This window comes from Passer domesticus, chromosome 11 (assembly GCF_036417665.1).
Source record: "Passer domesticus isolate bPasDom1 chromosome 11, bPasDom1.hap1, whole genome shotgun sequence".
Taxonomy (NCBI): domain Eukaryota; kingdom Metazoa; phylum Chordata; class Aves; order Passeriformes; family Passeridae; genus Passer; species Passer domesticus.
In genome coordinates, this window is record NC_087484.1 from 17,194,863 (window position 1) to 17,213,251 (window position 18,389).

At 38.4% G+C, this 18,389-nt stretch overlaps 1 protein-coding gene across 29 annotated transcripts in view; it reads left to right on the plus strand.

Annotated features, from left to right (window-relative positions):
- Window positions 1-13,655, plus strand: part of PAX3 (paired box 3) — a 73,389-nt gene extending 59,734 nt beyond the window's left edge. For all 29 annotated transcript variants that reach the window (XM_064385997.1, XM_064386009.1, XM_064386023.1 and 26 more), the window contains 4 exons: window positions 365-530; window positions 1,630-1,844; window positions 12,608-12,854; window positions 13,383-13,655. In XM_064385997.1, the coding sequence (XP_064242067.1) occupies window positions 365-530; window positions 1,630-1,844; window positions 12,608-12,854; window positions 13,383-13,417 (663 nt within the window). In that variant the 3' untranslated portion in view covers window positions 13,418-13,655. The remainder of the gene's footprint in view (window positions 1-364; window positions 531-1,629; window positions 1,845-12,607; window positions 12,855-13,382) is intronic.
- Window positions 13,656-18,389: the final 4,734 nt, after the last annotated feature.

Here is an 18,389-nt window from a genome sequence, read left to right on the forward strand (position 1 = left end):
GTACAGATGAAATAGCTTTGGCTGGCACTTAGATTAAGTGGAGAAGTTTCTCCTATGTCATTAAATCTGCCACAGTAAAGATAGTGATTAAAACCACTAAAGCTTGAAAGAGTAGACAATTTTTTTTCTCAGGAGTGGCTGAATTTGAGAGGAAACTAGGGATCAGAATTTCTATATTGAATCTGTTGGGCCATGGAAATGTGTGCCAAGGGCAACTTTCTTGTCTAGGAGTACTGAATTTAGTGTGTATCTTCTGCCTCTCTCATCTCAGACACTGAGTGTGTTTGAAATACAATGCCATTATTTCTGATACATCTGTATTAAATGTGCAAAAATCAAATGTTCATGTTTGAAACATTTGCAGGTCTGGTTTAGTAATCGTCGTGCCAGATGGAGGAAGCAGGCAGGAGCCAACCAACTGATGGCTTTCAACCATCTGATCCCTGGAGGATTCCCACCCAGTGCCATGCCGACTTTGCCAACGTACCAGCTCTCTGAGCCCTCCTACCAGCCCACCTCCATACCCCAAGGTACAGTAGCCTGCAGGTACTTGGTTAAAATGCTGTTGTTGAGGGGATTTCCTGTGCTCATCAACTGTATAAATATTTTCTTTTCTAATGAGTTGGCCAATTTAGGGTCTGGCTCAGGGCGGATCCTGCAAGCCTGTTTATTTTAAGCATGTAAGAACTGAGATTTGTTTTGCTGCAAGAAAGGGATGATTCCATGTGAAGGGCGCTCTTCAGAGAAATAATCACCTTCTGCCCAGCAGGCATGCAGCTTTGGTAAAGGGATGGACGCTCATCCCTGTCCTGCCACTGCACTGGTTAGCTTTGCTGGAAGTGTTTGGTGTGATGTAGAAGGAGACAGGTGCACTCTGTCTTTGTTGTGACTCTCAGTGATGGAGTATTGGAACTTCAGTAAATACTCTGAATATTTATCTGAGGGTGGAAAAAACAGCTATTCAGACCACCTTGTTTCACATCAGTCAGTAGCCAGTCTCAGTAGGGTAAAATTTTTTCTTAATGTTATCAGAAATTCCATGAACTTTGATGGATTTGAGTGGGAGGGAACAGACCCTCTAATCTAGGCTTTGTTAGATTGTACTATTAAATAAAAAAAAAATATGAGTGAGATTTTGTAAAGTAAGTTATGCCCTCTTATTGCTTTCTCCTTGAGATTTGGATCCTAACTCTTGGAGGAGGTTCTAATTGAGGGAATTTTTCAAAGCCCAGGGCTTCTCCCATCCATTGCTTGACTTGATACAAACTGTGGTGGGATTTCTGAGCTGTGACCAGGAGGGGAAAGCTGGTCTTATAAAGAAATAAATATTTCCCTTTATTTTTATATATAGACATATAAAAAAAAAATACTGCTGACAATATGTGCTCACTAAGGGTTGTCTGAAAACCACATGTCTGTTGTTATGATATTTACAGTCTGTTTAAGAATTTTTTGTGTAAATTCAAAGGCCAGTTAAATATCCAGCAATATTACAGATTTACTTTTCTACTTAACCAGTATTTAGATGCAGGTTCTGATGCAGTAATCTTAAGCTGAGCTTCACATAATGAACTTATTATACCAGAAGTAAAGGAGGAAAACATATCAACATGTTTCTTCTGCTTCCAGCTGTGTCTGATCCAAGCAGCACCGTCCATAGACCTCAGCCTCTCCCTCCAAGCACTGTACACCAAAGCAGCCTCCCTTCAAACCCAGAGAGCAGCTCTGCCTATTGCCTGCCCAGCACCAGGCATGGATTTTCCAGCTATACAGACAGCTTTGTGCCTCCGTCCGGGCCCTCCAATCCCATGAACCCTGCCATTGGCAATGGCCTCTCACCTCAGGTCAGTCCTGTGTTTTCAGACAGAGGATTTGCTGTATACCAGAACCAAAGAGTCTATTCCCTCAGGCCACAGTATAATGAATTGCCAAATTTAAACCATAATGTATTCTTTATATAAGCCACATGATTTCAGTTTGCTGGTTTCCTTTTTTTTTTTTTTTTAAGATTTTTTTTCCTCCTACTGGCTGAATAAAGAGTCATAGCTTATATTTAATTTCAGCAGATTTATAATGGAATCATGCGGGCTTCATGTTTGCATCCAGTTGTCAAGCATTTGTAATGTACTGCTCTTCTCCTGAAGAACCATGGCTAGGTACAGAAAACAGAGCTTGTATTTTTTTCTGTGAATAAAATATCTCATTAAAAATAACATCATCAAGATTTTACCAAGTGGTCCAGGAAAATTATGGGCAAGTTGTATGAGGAGAGTTCCAAGGACTAAGAAATGTGTATTGAGATGAGCTGTAATCGAGTTATAAATACACAAATTAGGAGCATTACTGCTCTTTGGCAACATATAAATGCATGAATACCATAATTGTTTTTCTAATTTGCGTGAGCTCTTTTAAGGAAATCAGGTTAATAAATTGCCTTGATAATTGAGTGTCAAAAGATTGGTTAAATTTTCCTACACACGGCATCTGTCTGAAGCTGACATTATTAGTTAAAGCTTGAATAGATGGTAGTTTATTTTATTAGCAAGAGCTTTGCCCAGGTGCTTGGAAAGAGATGTCCACTAAATTCTGAGGAGTCACAAAGAAGATGCAATCTATAATTACAATCAGGAATCTCTTCAGGGCTGAAAGTGAGAGTTTTAACAGCTTTATCTGCTTTCTACCCTTTTTTCCTCTCAGTGGTTAGAAAAACAGAGAGAAGCTCAGAATGACACAAATGAAAAGTGAAAAGACAATTATACTCAATTACACACTAATCACTGACTATCACCACTGCCTAAGCAGGGAGAGGGCATTCTAATAGGCAGAAAATGAGATTTTAATGGCACAAAGGGTGGCCAAAATAACGACTCGTATATCTTTGCCTCCTTCGTTTTCTTCAACTTGTGGTTTGCATCTCGGGAGTGCAGTTCCTGGTTCCTGTGCAACGGTGATAACTCTGTGCAGCTGAAAAGTTCAAAGGCTCTGGAGTTGAAAAGAATGAATAACAAAGGCAATGAAATAAACATTTTTGCCCAAAGGCAAAAGTTCATAAACCCTTTTTTGTAACGGTAAATGTAATTAAGATTCACAGATTCCTATAGCATGGAGTGTGGTACAAAACTTCATGGCTTGAAATCTCAGGAAAAAAATACCAACAGAAAAACAAATGGATGTACTTCTATCAAGACTTGAATAGATTTTGTTTGAAAGAATTCTGATTTCTAAATGCAAACTTTAGCTAAATCCATGACATTATATTAGTTGTTTCTTTTTTTTTTTTTAATGGCTAGTTTCGTAGTGTGCAAGGCTTCCACATTTTGGACATAATTATCTATCTGGTTTTCAATGTTAATCCATATAAAGTAGTTGTTAGTGTCAGTTTAAATGTGTGTTGGTTCTGACTATGGAAAATGTGATCTCTTTTTTCCCCCTTTCACAAAGCTTTTATTGTCTGTGACACAGAAGTGGAGCACAACAGTAAAGAAATCTTGTGATGGCTGGGTAAAATGGGACAAAAATGTGAAGCCAGGTCTCCTCCTGCCAAAGTCTTGCTGATTTGAGGTTTGATGTAATCAAAAGTAGATTCTGTGCTTTTTTACACCTAGCCCTGTCTTTACCCTAGGAGACTTCTGTTGTTTTATTGTTTGTTTATTTGTTTTCCTTAGACTTCTGAAACCTTTTTCTAACCCAGTGCTTAGCACTTCTGTCTGTGTCCAGCAGCTTTACCAACAGGTAGAGCTAGGTTTAGGGGGATGTTGATCCCTTTAAAGTTGACATCATGCTTTCATTGCTCTGTGCATAGTGGAGATTACTTAATATCCATTTTGATTTGGAGCAACTTCTTGGCAACTAATGATTTTTCTGTTAAAAATCTTCCCATCAAACAAACAAATGAAAACCCAGACCTGAATTCATGTGGCATTGCCAACAACTCCTCTATATAATTTTTGGTGCCTAAACAATCAGTTAGAGACCTGCATAAAATGTAGAGATTTATAAAGTGACACATTCAGATTTTGTATTTATATAATGCAGTAATACAGCCTCAAACACGTAAATTGTGTGCAACAAATTGTGGGGCTGTAGCAAACCAGTGAAACTCTTGATGTCCAAAGGAACCTCAGCTGCTGGTCAGAATGTTGGTGGGTGAAATGTCCATTATTTGTGGGGTGTGTCACTGTGCATCCCTTTCCATGCTTTCTCAGGGCTCTTCCTGAGGTGTTGAAAGAGAGGCTGAGGTAAGGTAGAGTTGAAAGCCAGCTCTGCATCTGGGGTTTCATGAAAAAGGGAAACAGGAGTTTTCCTGCTGAGTGGGCACGTTGCAGTGCCCTGCCTGTGTGCATGGAATTTAGATGAGAAAGAAAGAGGGCCTATTTATTAGCCAGTGCATTTTTGACCACAATAAATCTGGGTGTGTGAGTAATTAACATAATGTTTCCACCCATCCATGTGTCTCTTGCTGGCAAGTGCTCCTGACAAACTGAGTCTAAAGCTGAATTTGTGGTGATTGTAGCAGGGAGGGGGAAGGGGGGGCTTTGTCTGAAGCCCAGATAATATTTTCTGATTAAAAAAAAAGACCCTTAGAACATGCAGAACAAAATCTAATACTAAGATACACAGGATCATATTCTTAGCAGACTTAAACCTCTCTCTCCTCTTTGTCATCGATTTATTACAAATGGGGGTCTGACACAAAGACATCTGGGAGGCTTTATTTTCTATGTAGAATGGTTCCATTCTAACTTTTTTCTTAAATATGAGGGACAAATATGGTGTTTAAGGCAAACACCGGTGAAGGTAGAAGACTAGCAGAGACACCTAGGGTGATGTTATTTTATTTTTATTGTGTTAGCCTTGAATTTTGGGGTAAGAGGGGACTGTATTTCTCAGTTCTAGGAAGCAAAATGCTCCATTACATACCTGTCTTGCAAGCTGGGTGTTGAAAAGTTGTTGCTCTTGTTTAAAAATATAAGAGAACAGAAAGATTCCACCTCGTTTAATACTTTTTAGCATCAAGACAAGATCTGCAGATATCCTTCAGATGACTGATTACTCTCCTTGCTCATCTGGTCTATTCATTACTACCTGGATGTGGTGAGAGAACCTCTGTCTTGCAGGCATGCAATGGGTTGACTTTTGCTGGAAAAAGTCAGGGATTAATGTCTTGGGGAGATGGCAGCCTGGAGTGTTTGTATTTCATGAAAAAGCAACTCAACTGCAAGCATGCCATCTCAGCCAGGGCTCTTTAAATATAATGTCAGAAAAGAGATTATTAGTGTGTAATATATGTAAATTGCATATTTTTATGTTTTCTATGCCTATTATGCAGCTTCTTGCCTGTCATGCATACATTTATGGGAATATTGTATTTCCTTTTTAAATTAGGTTTTAGTTGCTCAGTGAATTTTCTTTTAACAAATGTTTTTTTAACTCAGAATTATGAGGGGATAGCATATCTGGATGTTAATGTATATACACAGGACTTAGGCATGCTTTTGGATTGGCACGGCACTTTATGATTAGTGGCCATCTCTGGCTTTTTGCTGTGAAGAAGAGCAGTGACTGCAGAAACACTTGTCTCCCAACTGCAGGTGTATGGTCTTGGTGAAGGGCAGATTGTTTTAAAGACAGCATATCAGTATTTTGAACTGCTTCATTTAAGATAAGGAAAAAAGGCTTTTCCGGTGTACATCGGCATCCCCTGACCTCCTCATGTGCTTTTTATTAGTGTCAGAGCAGCAGAGTTTGCCCTACACCAGGTCAGCAGTTTGCTGGTTTGGAGAGTGCTGCTCTGGCTGCTGTGCATCCAGCTGGAGCAGCAATACTCTGCTGGGATTGCTGCCCGCCAGGCCGTGTGCTTCCTGTATTTAACCTGTAGGATGTTTAACTTGTAGGATGTTTAACCCGTAGGATAATCCAGGCTTAAACAGCACTTCAGTTTTAAGATTTTACTGGGAGAAGAACAAGCATGTGTAACCTGTCTCCTGCTAGACATAATTGTTTTTTCTCCTTGCCCTCTAGAAAAATTCTCAGATCTACTCTTTCCTCTTCCTTGCCTTCTTCCCCCATAATTGAATCAAACCTGTAGCTTTAAAGGCTGCAGTTTTAAAATGGGAAGTGGATTGAGTATTGAATGGGCTGTGTAGGAGATCATAACAGTCTTTAACAAAGTTTGCAGTTTCATGCCATTACCTGCAACTCAGGAATAATCTTGATAAGAAAATCCCAAACTTTTCTGTGAACAGTAGTAAAGACTCAAGCTGTTTCAAGGTTTCTTTCTTCTGCTGTCAAAACATTTCACTGCCTGAGTTTAAGAGTTAGCCTGTAACTCCTTTTGGTGAGATGGATCTTAGGCAATGGGCTTCTCTTAAGTCTTTGAGAGCACTTGGTTCTCATTAACCTGACGTATGGAACTGATGGCAGCTGTCGAATCAGTTAGATATGTTCATATTGTCTTGTTAACTCTGTTTTTAAGAACCAGGGCTAAAAATTTTCATTCCCTCATTAAGAGGGGCAAGAGCAGTGAAAAAAGCAACTATTAATTCATTATACTTTTCCCTATGCCTTCTGTTGGATTACCTTGAGCTTGTTGCTCACAGAAACATTTCATTTGGGTTCAAGTCCCACAGCAATGAGAAGCTCATGATCTTTGGCACAATGCACTTGGCTTTGAGAGCTCTTTGCTTAACGACCCAAGAACATGAGACAGGGCATGGATTCCTTAGTGAGTAAGAAAGTTAATTCACATGATATAATCTTCATGAACACGAGTTTTTTTTGGGTTTTTTTTTGTTTGTTTTTTGTTTTGTTTTGTTTTGTTTTGTTTTTAATTTAAAACCAGAAGTTCAGACAGTGGGGTTAATTATTTTTGTTTCTGTGAGTAAAAGAGATGAGATTCAATAGTTTTGTAATTGTTACTGTGTAAAAATAACAACATGTATTATTTATTTTGTAAATATATTTTATATAAAATATTCTATAGCATTCTATTCTATTTATAGCAGTATACATTTGTAGATAACATATTTACTAAATACATTAATATAGCAGAAAAAATAAACAGGTGACTGTTTAAATTGTATCTTTCTGAATGTCCACCTTTTCTCTTTTGGTTTGCTTTGCTCTCAGCCATAACAAATCCATACATCCCAATTGTTGAGGGAAGGTGTGTGAGAGCTGAGCTAGTGACAGCTGGGCTGGTGTTCATAATGGCCAGAATCCTTCTTTTGTGTTTGGGGCTGAATAGAAGGTGGGAGGAGGAGAGTTCACAGGCAAAGAGCAACCTAATACTAAATTTAGTCTTGTTATGAATTCTTTTGAGTAATATTGCCATAGTTGAGCATTTAAAGTCATGAGACTCCAGTCTCTGGGGCTGCCTGAAAAAGTTGTGACATGTTTAATTGCATAGATATGCTTATATATTCATAAATTATGAGTATATGTTCATCTTTGAGCTTTGTTTTTTACCTTTTCAGTCATCTTTGGTTGCTTTTCATACCAGGGGCTCAAGAATTAGCTGATCTTAGAATTATTTTGGTGATGTTACCAAGTTCTGGGAGTCTGTGATATAGCACTTTAAAAACACAGGAGTTTTGTGACAGATTGTAATAATGTTTTGAAAATTGATAATTCTTTGTAGGTCAAAATGTATTTAATGAAAGAACCAAGTTATCCTCCTAATTATAGGAGGTGCTCCTAAATGAGCACCACTGCACCTTCTCTAATTCCAGTGTAGGTACCAGTGATACCTGGTGGTGTGAAATCAGTATCAGGTCTCATTGATATGAGTATTCAGAGGGTCAGATCATCAATGTCCAAAGTCAGTACATTTGCTCTTATTTTCATCAACAAAGTATGTGGGTGCCAGCTCTTGCCATTTGGCAAAAAATTGCTTTTTGTCAGGTTTCTTGTATTCAATAGAAATATTCATATATATAAAATGAATCAGCAGCGTGGTTCCTATATAGATCCTATAGATATAGATCCATATAGTTAATTAACTTTAATTAATCCTCTAAAATCTCTCATTATAGTGAGTGATAGCAATCCTTTTTGTGTTCTTTCTTGTGCCATATTTTGTTTTCTGAGAGATTTCTCTACAGTGAAGAGAGTGAACAGCAGGTAATGCCATTCATCTCGGAAGGAGTTTAAAATTTTCAGTGTTAGTGATGAATGAGGGTATCTGACCCACATCTGTTTTACATTAGAATGGAACATTGCCCTGACATCGTTAGGAGCATTTGTCAAGATTCCCTGGACAGAGCTTCTGTAAATTACATGCTGCAAATGTGTCAGGGTCAGATAAGAGGATATCATTAACTGTGCTAAAGTTTACTCATGGTTCTGTCAGTTCAACTTAATATGTTAACTGCCAGCCATTTTCCTTGAGCTGTTTCATTAAATCTTTCATTCACAGGAGGGGAAAAATAGTATCACTGTACCCAAAAAAATATTGCACATGTTCTTTTCTCATAAATCATATTAATTGCAGGCATGGTCACAAAGCATATTAAACACAAGCATGCGTAAATGAATTAAAACATATGAGAATTTTATTGTGCCTATGGAGGCTCCTACATTCTCAAATACTAACCATGTTAACAGCCAGAATGTTTCATTTCAATAAAATAAGCTTTCTTTTTTTAGTTTAAAGGCCTTTATTTTGGTGATAATAGAAGTATTTTCCAGCAGCTGATACTGGACCAGACATTGTGTTCATGCCTTTAAGGCTTTCATCCCTCGAGTTCTCTTTCTCGAGCGTATCCTCAGCTGGTGATTCTGTGCTGACTCCAGCAGCAAGGAATTTGTCCTAATGAATATTTTGGGTTGCTTCAGATGTGTTCTCTAAAAACTTCTCTGCAGACTTTGATTGTTGCAGTCCACTGTGTTCTGTTTACTTATCCCTAATTTCCCCTTTGTTTTCTGATAGAGTGATTTTATCAATTATATATTGTATTTTATTGTATAAGCACAAAGGTTGTGCCTTAACATTCCTGTGTGTTTTGTAAAAGGTGAGAACAATATGTAGCAAAAAAACTTAAATCTGATTTTTTTTTTTTTTTGCATTTATGGGAGTTCTACTCTAAAACAAATTGAAAAGTTATTGTATTACTTTAATGCAGTGTTAGCTCAGCCCTTGGATTCTGGGTCGGTGAGGTGATAATTACTAATTTAGCTTTCCCAAAGTGATTTAGAAGGAAGTACATATTTTCTAGTAATTTGGACGGTATAGAGATTGAATAAATTTATTTTCTACCTTAACTATTATAAAGCAATCATATCTGTTTACTTAGAACTGTACTGCTTCATACCCACAGAAGATCTGAGCTGCAAAATCCAAATCCTTGTGTATCTCCCGTGCAGCTGAGCTGAGGGTGCTGAGCGTCTTGCAGACATGGCCCGTTAATGGGTTTCTAATTGATTAGGTGAAAGTTAGCCATGCCCTTCCTGTAACTCCTTGTATGGGTGAGAAGGTCATGGCACATAGCATAGCAAAGACTCCTGCCCTCGGGCTACTTCCCTTAGAGCTTTCAAAACAGACATGACCAAAAATCGAATTATTTAGATACTAATCAACTGCAGGAAGATTCTGAAGGCCTCTGAGGAAGATATTTCTGGCAAGTTGGTTACTGTTCAGACTTTAGTTTTCTCCAGCTCAGAGACAGACAGCTCAGTGAGTTCTGCTCCAGAATATTTACTAGGTGCACATCCACTTAATAAAATTATGCCTAATTATTTTCTAATTTTAAAAAAGTTAATCTCACTAAATGCTAATTTTCATTTGTCAAAGAAAAGAAATCTCTATCCAAATAGAGTTGCTACTGATGTTTCAGTGGCATTTGAGATTCTGTCTGGACCCAGGTTTAAATTTCAAGACAAATCTCCAATTTTAAAATAGCTTCCAATCCGAAAGTTTTTGAGCTCACTCTTTTTGCTGGCAAAGTCCAAATAATTTTGTCTCGGATTTTATTCCATTGAAAACATTAAATTAAAACAAACCTCTAGTTGAAATCCACAGTTGGTTAAAATAGTTATTTACCCAAATTAGCAATCGGTTCCAAAAGTGCTGGCAGACAAGCAGTGATGTGAGAGCCCCGAGGCAGAGAGGAGCTCCCGTGGGATGTGAGCCCAGCCCTGCCCCTTCTCTCTGCTCTTGAACTTGGAACAAAGCGTGGGGAACTCCTGTAAATATCAGTGTCACACTGGCCCTACAGGGTAATGGAAAGGGTTCTGCACTTGAGATTTCTGATAAATCCCTGTGCACTCTAAACTGTAGTCAAAACCATGATACTTCTGCCAACGTAAATATTTCCCAAAATAGTAATTGTCTATGTAAATGTTTAACTTATCCCTTTATTTTTGTTTTTTTTTTTTGTTGTAGTTCTTTCTCTTCTTTTAACTCCACTAGTGTTAATTTCAAAGGACAAAGATAATTATAACTGAATGAACATAGGTTCTAATGCTGTGTCCTGCTGATGCAGTGTCAGGTCATTAAGCATGCTTCATTTTGGACCATATCAAATTCCAAAGTTATAAGAAAAATATTTGGAATTTCTGAAACAGAAAAGCTTGCTAAAATAATAGAAATTTTAATGATTTTCAGAACAGATTATTAGAACAAAAAGTTGAGAGCCCAGTATTTTCAACTTTTGGGGAGTTTTGGCATAAAATGATGTACAGATAACATGATTTTTCAATCTGTGGTGATTTCAGAGTTTTTTTATTATTAACCACAAGTTCTTTTAACATGTATTTGTTAATAGACAATATCTTACATCCTGAATCCAAGTTCATCTTGTTTTTATCAACAAAAGTTTATAAAAAAAACTTTTAAAGCTTGTAAGATTTCAATATCTGAATGCAGTCTTTGCATATATTTTGGAATTTGTTTTTGCATGAATACTTCAGTTTGTGAAACGTTCAGCAAATACCACTGGTTAAACTCATGTTTTTCAGCTCAGTGAATCAGAAGTAAACATTCCAGTGCTATATGTAGTAACTGCATTTCTTTCTCAGCATTTTTTTTTTCAGTGAGATATCTTGGGTGCATTTGATGCAAACATATTTTGTGCTCTCGATGCAGGGATCTGGGTTTCTCTTTCTGAGCTACTCTGTTTCTACCTCTTGCTCATTTCCTAATGAGACATGTAAAAACTGTGCAGGTCTTCTTTCCTACCTAAATCACTATCCCTGGATCATGTTTCTTCTGTTTATTAAGAAAAAACTCCAAGCCAACAATAAAGCAAACAACTCAGAGTGAAAACATAAGCTGCCTTCAATAATAATACTTTTTTAGTTTGTGATGGAAAATAAGTACAATTCCAGGAGGAGTATCAGAACCTTAGGAAACAGATCTGTACTTATGAGGTTTAATTTAGTCTTTAAAAAATAGACTCCAATTAAAAAAAAAACCAAAACTCTCTTTAGTTCATGGCAAGAATTACTGCAAAGCAAAATGATTATCAAATAGCACATGTCAGATAATTGTAATGCCTTTTTGGAGCAAGAACAGCCTGTAAATTATCACAATATGCAGTTTTGGCAAAAGCTGTATGTCACCCATCCATTAGAAGCTGCAGAATGTTTGTCAGGCTCTGTGTGCAATTTACTTCTGCAAAAAGTAAGGAAATCTGAGTCATACACTTATTTTCAAAATGTTCTACAATGGTGTACCAGGAGAGGAAATGTTCACCAACTTGTAGTGGGAGAGATTTTTGAACAGCAAGAACTTTTCACTGCAGTTCCGTGCTTGAAAATGCAGATGCTTTTGAAATATTTTCTTGCTCTTCTACTGGAAATTGTGGCCTGGGGGGCTGGGCTTTTCTAGGGACGAGCATGTCTTTTCCAGTAAACTCTTTTCAGCTACTGATTTCGTAACAGTCCCTGTAGAAGCAGCTTAATAATGGAGTCACAGCCGACTTGAAGTCGCTCTGGAGTGCCTGACCCTTTCTGTTGTGTCCTCTAACTGTGATGTTGGAATCAATAACTGGCGTTATGACCAGCACTTTACTCCTGCACATTCACTTCTTTACAGCACACAGCGCATGCAGCAGTGGGGGTACAGCTGCTCTGCCCCTTTCCCAACCCCAGAACATCAGGATTCTGTGGGATTCTTTGTTACTTCCACCAGTAGTGCTACTGGGATATGCTCCAAACTGATTTCACTGTAATGGTTGTTGATCTTGGAGAAGAAAATGGTGAGCTCTTTCACAGATTTTTATGTTTCTAGATCATGCAGGACATCATGATAAACAGCCAATAATTGCTTTTTGTTCTCTTATAATTTCATCCTCAAGGAATAAACATCTGCAGAACTCCTAGCTGGGCTGGGATCAGGCACTCTAAAATCATAAAAGTTAAAAAAAAAAAAAAGTATTCCTTATTTACCCCAATATCACTTCTTATTGCTTTCTAGCCATCAGATTTTATTTTGGTGGATGATGCAACCAAATTCTACTTCCTCTTGGGATTAGCTACTCAAAGCACAGTTCAAGTATCAAATCTACCTGGTTTAGGAAATCAAATTATAGATTTGAGAACTTCTGTGGTTCTGTAACCAATGGAGTTCTTAATCTATTTTAACTCTTTCTATTATTCTTCTTTCTAGGTAATGGGACTCCTGACTAACCACGGTGGTGTGCCTCACCAGCCCCAAACTGATTATGCCCTGTCCCCTCTAACTGGGGGGCTGGAGCCCACCACCACTGTGTCAGCCAGCTGCAGCCAGAGGTTAGAGCACATGAAGAGCTTAGACAGCCTGCCCACATCCCAGTCCTACTGCCCACCGACCTACAGCACCACGGGATACAGCATGGACCCCGTCACAGGCTACCAGTACGGCCAGTACGGCCAAAGTGAGTACGGCACCTCGGCACTGGGAAGGGCACCCCGCTGCCCACAGCCTCTGCTGGCTGTCTGTCCGTCTGTCTGTGAGGAAGGGAATTCTGAGCAGAGATCCTCAGGGCTCACTGCTACCTCTCCTCAAAGCCATGCACTGGTGAGATAGCTGATTGTTCGAGCAGGATTTCTGCTGCATAATTATTTTCTTAAGTGATGTCAACAACATCTTGATGTTATTAATTGTTGAGACATGAAACCTGATTGCCATTAGGTAAAACATAAGAGTTGTCCAAAATGAAATAACCGCTGGCATTCCACTATTAGAAACACATGTTCTTAATGAGGTCAGCTCAAGAATCATTACAGTATATAATCCCAGATACATAGAGTTTTGTCAAACTTGTCCTAGGAATAAAAATATTAGTCCCTTTCCTTTGATACATCAGTATTAAATATGACATTGTCAACCTGTAGTTGGCATGGCCCCATGCTGTGAGGTTGTCACAGCATGACTTAAAAAGCTTCTTTTGCTTTTTTTGCAGGTGCCTTTCATTATCTGAAGCCAGATATTGCATAAATGAACTGTCCACTTCAAGTTAAAGCTGGTCTTGTTTTCCGGTCTCACTCCAAGGCTTGGATATGAGGGATCTTCTCAACACAGTGCAGCCTAAACTGGGGCAGTCCCATTGAGAGAAACAAGCTTGTTATATTCTCTCCAGTCATAGCTTTTAGTAGACTTTTGAAGGCTGGGCAAAGCTATACAGAAGACAAAGGCCAAAAGCAATAATGAATAAATGTGACATGCTTCATTATGAGTGGGTATACAAAACAGAGCAGTATTTAACATCACAGCCTGGCAAACATTCCAGTTTTTTGTTGTTGTTGAAATTAATGTGCATTGATTGGGACAAATGGAACATTTTGAAACTAAACTTAGAGCAGTTGAGCTCTGTACTCTGACTCATCTGACATCCAGTGCTGACTTTAGTCTAACTTTAAAACAGCTCAGTTTCTGAAGCAAGGTTGGAAGAGCCTCTCACTGTACACACTGGAAATTGTCATCAAGAGGAAACGTCACAGTCCCTAGGAAGCTGGATAAGTGTGAAAGACTTCCCAAGCAACTCGTTGGTTACCTTACTGTGCTTTTGTAATCACCTTGGCAATAAATGCCACTCACAGGTTTGGCTTTACCAAGAGAGGAGATCTTGTGTAACATGAAACCCAGATTTTGCCTTTTTGTATGTGTTTTCCCAGTGTGTTTTACCTTTTTAAACAAATATGTGAGACAAAAAACCCCACGAACAACGCGACTGATTTTTCATAACTGCCTAGCAATGTGCAATACTGTGTACCTCACACAAACTTTGGGATCATCCAAAGTCATAGATATAGAATCAGAACTATATTTTTGCAGGTACTTTTATTTTTGCAGTGCATAATTCCTGATGATAAAATACAGAAATGTTGCAGTCTGCTGGATTACTGAAATCCAGCTTGCTAATCATGATTTAAAGGTCATCTTCAGGAAACAATAGGAAGAAATGATTACGTTTACATGTTTTTTAGTGCTGTACAGGACATAGACAGAGATGGACCTGTATTTGACACATCTGTTTAAATTATACAGTGATATCCAATATAGACAGTATAATTATAGGAACCAAGGTTTACAAGAAGTTTGCATCGTGACATTTTAGAATGTCAATAAATTTGTGTTTTGTGATGTTGAGAGGAAGAGGACGATGGAAGGTGGGATTATTTATTTCTCTCTATTCTTGGAACAAAGAGGGAGGCAGAACACAAATACATTCCTTTTAGAGTTAAGGACTATGAAGTAGTGAGTTAGACTAGGTTCAGTACAGAGGTTAGTTCACACAACGGTCTTAAGGGTGATGGAAAAATTAAATATTATCTTTGTGTTGCAGCCTCTACAACAAAATGTGTTGTAAAAAAAGAAAAACCCAAACAAACAAACAAAAAATCAAAAAAAGAAAACAAAAAACAAATGTCTTTCATGTAAAAAGTTCAGTAAATATTTACTATTTATAATGAATAAACATTATGAAGACTTTCAAAGCACTGATGATTTTGTCCTAAAATGTAGTATTGTGATAAATACATTGATACATTTTAATCTGAATATCATGAAGAAATAAACCATGTTATCTTCGATGCAGCCTGTAGTCATTATATGAGTGTATTCTGCACACATCCTGGGCTGTGGGGGCATTGGGCAGCCACTGTGCCCAGGTGCTGCCTGTGTGCCGTGTGGAACTCTGTGTGTGTCTGGCTGTGTGTGAGATAATGAACTTTGCATTTTCTGAGTGCTATGGGTACCAGTAGTGCATGTTCCCAACAAGGGAAAAGCCCTTGCTATGCATTCAAAATGAAGTAGCATAGGTTTAAACCCAGCAGAAGTAGAGCAATTGGGATGGCTTCAGAAAATTCAGGGACTCTGTAATCAGTTAGGGGTAGTATCTGTCCTGAATTTTTTTTTTTTTGTCCTCAGAAGCCTCAAAATTTTTTAATAGGTCTATACAGAATCTGATTGTAATATAGGGAAGACCCTTCAAAATAGGTGGTGTAAATTTTAGCGCCAAATCAGTGTACAAGGGAATTTTACTTCACCCTAGGCTTGGTGAACATTTAATTTCTTCACTATTTTGTAGGGGATGTAACCACCCTTAATTTCTTTCTGCCTTTTTTTCTATGTGCATTTTATTTTCATTTTGCTCTTTTAAGTCTAGCCCACTTCCACAGGAAAAGGAAGGAATACATTTCTGTAACAGAGGACATTAAAAAAGGGGAAAGGAGATTTCTTTTTTTTCCTTTCCAGTTTCTGTTTCTCTGATACCCTTTTTAAGTTCTGAGACAATTGAAATTTAAAACTCTCTTATTAACACCTATTCCCTGCTCCAAACTGCTATTTTTTCTGATTTTTTTCAATGTTGCTTCCAAGGACTTGGTCCTTGGCAGGGAGCCTCATGTGCTAGGCTTGCTGCAAAGCCCATGTAAACTTCTATTTCCCACATGCAATCCCTTTTCTGTAAACCACTGGATAGAATCCTGCTTGCTTACACAGTTTGGAACTGGGTGATGAGTGCTCCTTCCCAGGAGGAGTGCACCCTTGTCACAGGGCGATAGAAAAATGTCATCTCCTTTTCTGTTCCAGCAGCTGCAGGGTGGGGGAGGAATTTCTCCCCATCCCCTCAATCCCACTGAGGAGCTTCAATGACCTCATATTAGGGAATTTTGGGCATTTTGGCTGCTCCATCCTCTTCTCAAGGGTGGCACAAGCACTTTCCTGTGTGAGAGCCTAGTGCAGAGCAGGAGAGACTGGAAACAACAGAGATAGGGAGGAAAGGCCCTGTCCCTGCCCATGGTACAGGGTTGGAACTGGATGATCTTTAAGGTCCCTTCCAACCTCAACCATTCTATGATTCTTTGAAAATCATCCATTCTTCTCACAATCAAGCCATGCAGTGGAGAACTGGGAGGAGCTCTTGTCATGGGAAGGGAGGAGCTGGGGCAGAGGGACCAAGCACTGTCTTGATTTATTATGTGCTGCAGAAATCTTTGACAGAGCCATAAGGATAACTTGGGATACTGCTGATCCCTTCTTGTTATCACTGTCAAGACTGAAGAGGTTCTTGGGAACCACATGTGTTTGTGGGATATGAGTCCTGAATGCTCAGAAAGTCAAAGGGGAATGAGATGCTATGGATATTGCATTTGACAGAAAAGCCATGCAAAAGTTGGGAGGAATGTGCTCACAGCAATGGAGTCCAAGCCCCACTCACTCATGAGTGCAGAAAGGGCAGGTCTCAGGGTCCCTCTTCTTATTTTTCTGCGTGTGAGTAAGATGGAAATAAATCACCACAGCTGCTTAACTAACTGTCGTCCATTAGAATTGGAGGCTTTTGAGACACGTTTTCATAAAAATTTTTTTTCTTTCACAACTATGATTTTTAATTTATTATTAAGTCTTTATCTAGAAATGACTTCTACTCCCATCACAATACCCAGTTATATGCACTTTGCCATACTTTAGCATCTATTGCTATTCCTTTATTTGGGCATTAGTGAATGAGCTAGGAAAAGAATAATTTTTAATGACACCCATTATCCTTCTCCCTAGATATTTCAGTGTTTCTTCTTTAAATAAAAGCTAGAAATAAACATTTTTCTCTAATAATCACATAGAGTTTTCCACTATGTGTTGCTCAAAAGTTTCTATCCAAATAACAAATGCCGTTGCAGTGTATCTTTCTGGGGTATTTTGAAAGGCACAAAATGCCTATCCCAATCTACAAATCTTCACTGAAAATAACTGATTGTCAAACCGGTTCTGTGTCCTCAGAAATCTGCTTCTGCACCTATATGCAGAAGAGTTAGGCTTTTAATCCTTAACCCTAGGTTAAGGTCTGTGCAAATTCAAACACAAAATACCGGGCTACAGGTCTGTAACCTGTATCTCCAAATGTATTGAAAAAATACAAAGGTACTTAACTTTGCAATTCCAAACCCCACCTCAAATTATCACAGGCTACTAATATTTTTTGGTAGCAAGGATGTCTGCATTTTCTCAGCACTATGGCAGACAACAGCATGTAAACTATTTGTTATGTCTGAATTTTGTGCTTTATTCTCACACATTTAAGAAATGCATGATCTCTGGTTACTGCTGATGTGTAAAGCATACATTTTTGCTGTGCTGGTAACCATGAACATTCTCAACATTTGCTATCCATAAAGTCTTCTGGCCTTAAAGTTTATGAATGGATTACTAGAAGATACCTTTTTATGAAATAAGAAGAAATTAATTTAAGGCAATATCAATGTGACCATCAGAAACCTGGAACAGCTTGAATTTATAAACTTTTTTTGTATTGCTCACTTCAATGTTCTGCTTAATTGCAAGGAAACCTGAATCCTGATTAGAAGATCCCATTTAAAATTTATTTTCACTTTTCCAATAACATCTAGATATTCCCTAGAACAACAGGAGAATCCTAGGGTTACTCAAAGAAGCATGTGAGTTAATTTGAATCTGTTCAAAGTATTTGTCTATTGTAAAGTAATAAAACTTGCAGTATGCTTCTGTGGTCATTGCAGGTAAGAGGCCATTTGATGTGTCAGATTTTCACTCCCTATTCTCTCCCAGCACTTCTGGGCAGCTCGTCACAGGCTGGGAAATTCTCATCAGTCTTGGGAAGCAAAATGCTGCAGCTAGAGGATTAGTCAGGTTCAAAAACTGACAGGTATTTATCATACAAACAGGCTTCAAAATCAGGATGTGTACACAGTGCTAGTGCTTGGCTCTGTTTTGCCACTGTGGTTCCCACAAAAATCCTTTGCAGTGTTCACACACAGTTTAAATCTTTGCTGAGTGCATTTACGTCGCCTCAGAACCAGTGACTGATTAACCCAGGGTGGCTGTGGACAGCTTGGGCACTGCAGCATTTTGACATGCACTGTTTATTATTCAGCTACTCAGGCAATGTCATGAAAAATCATAATAAAACTAGGAAGACACATCACATTTGACC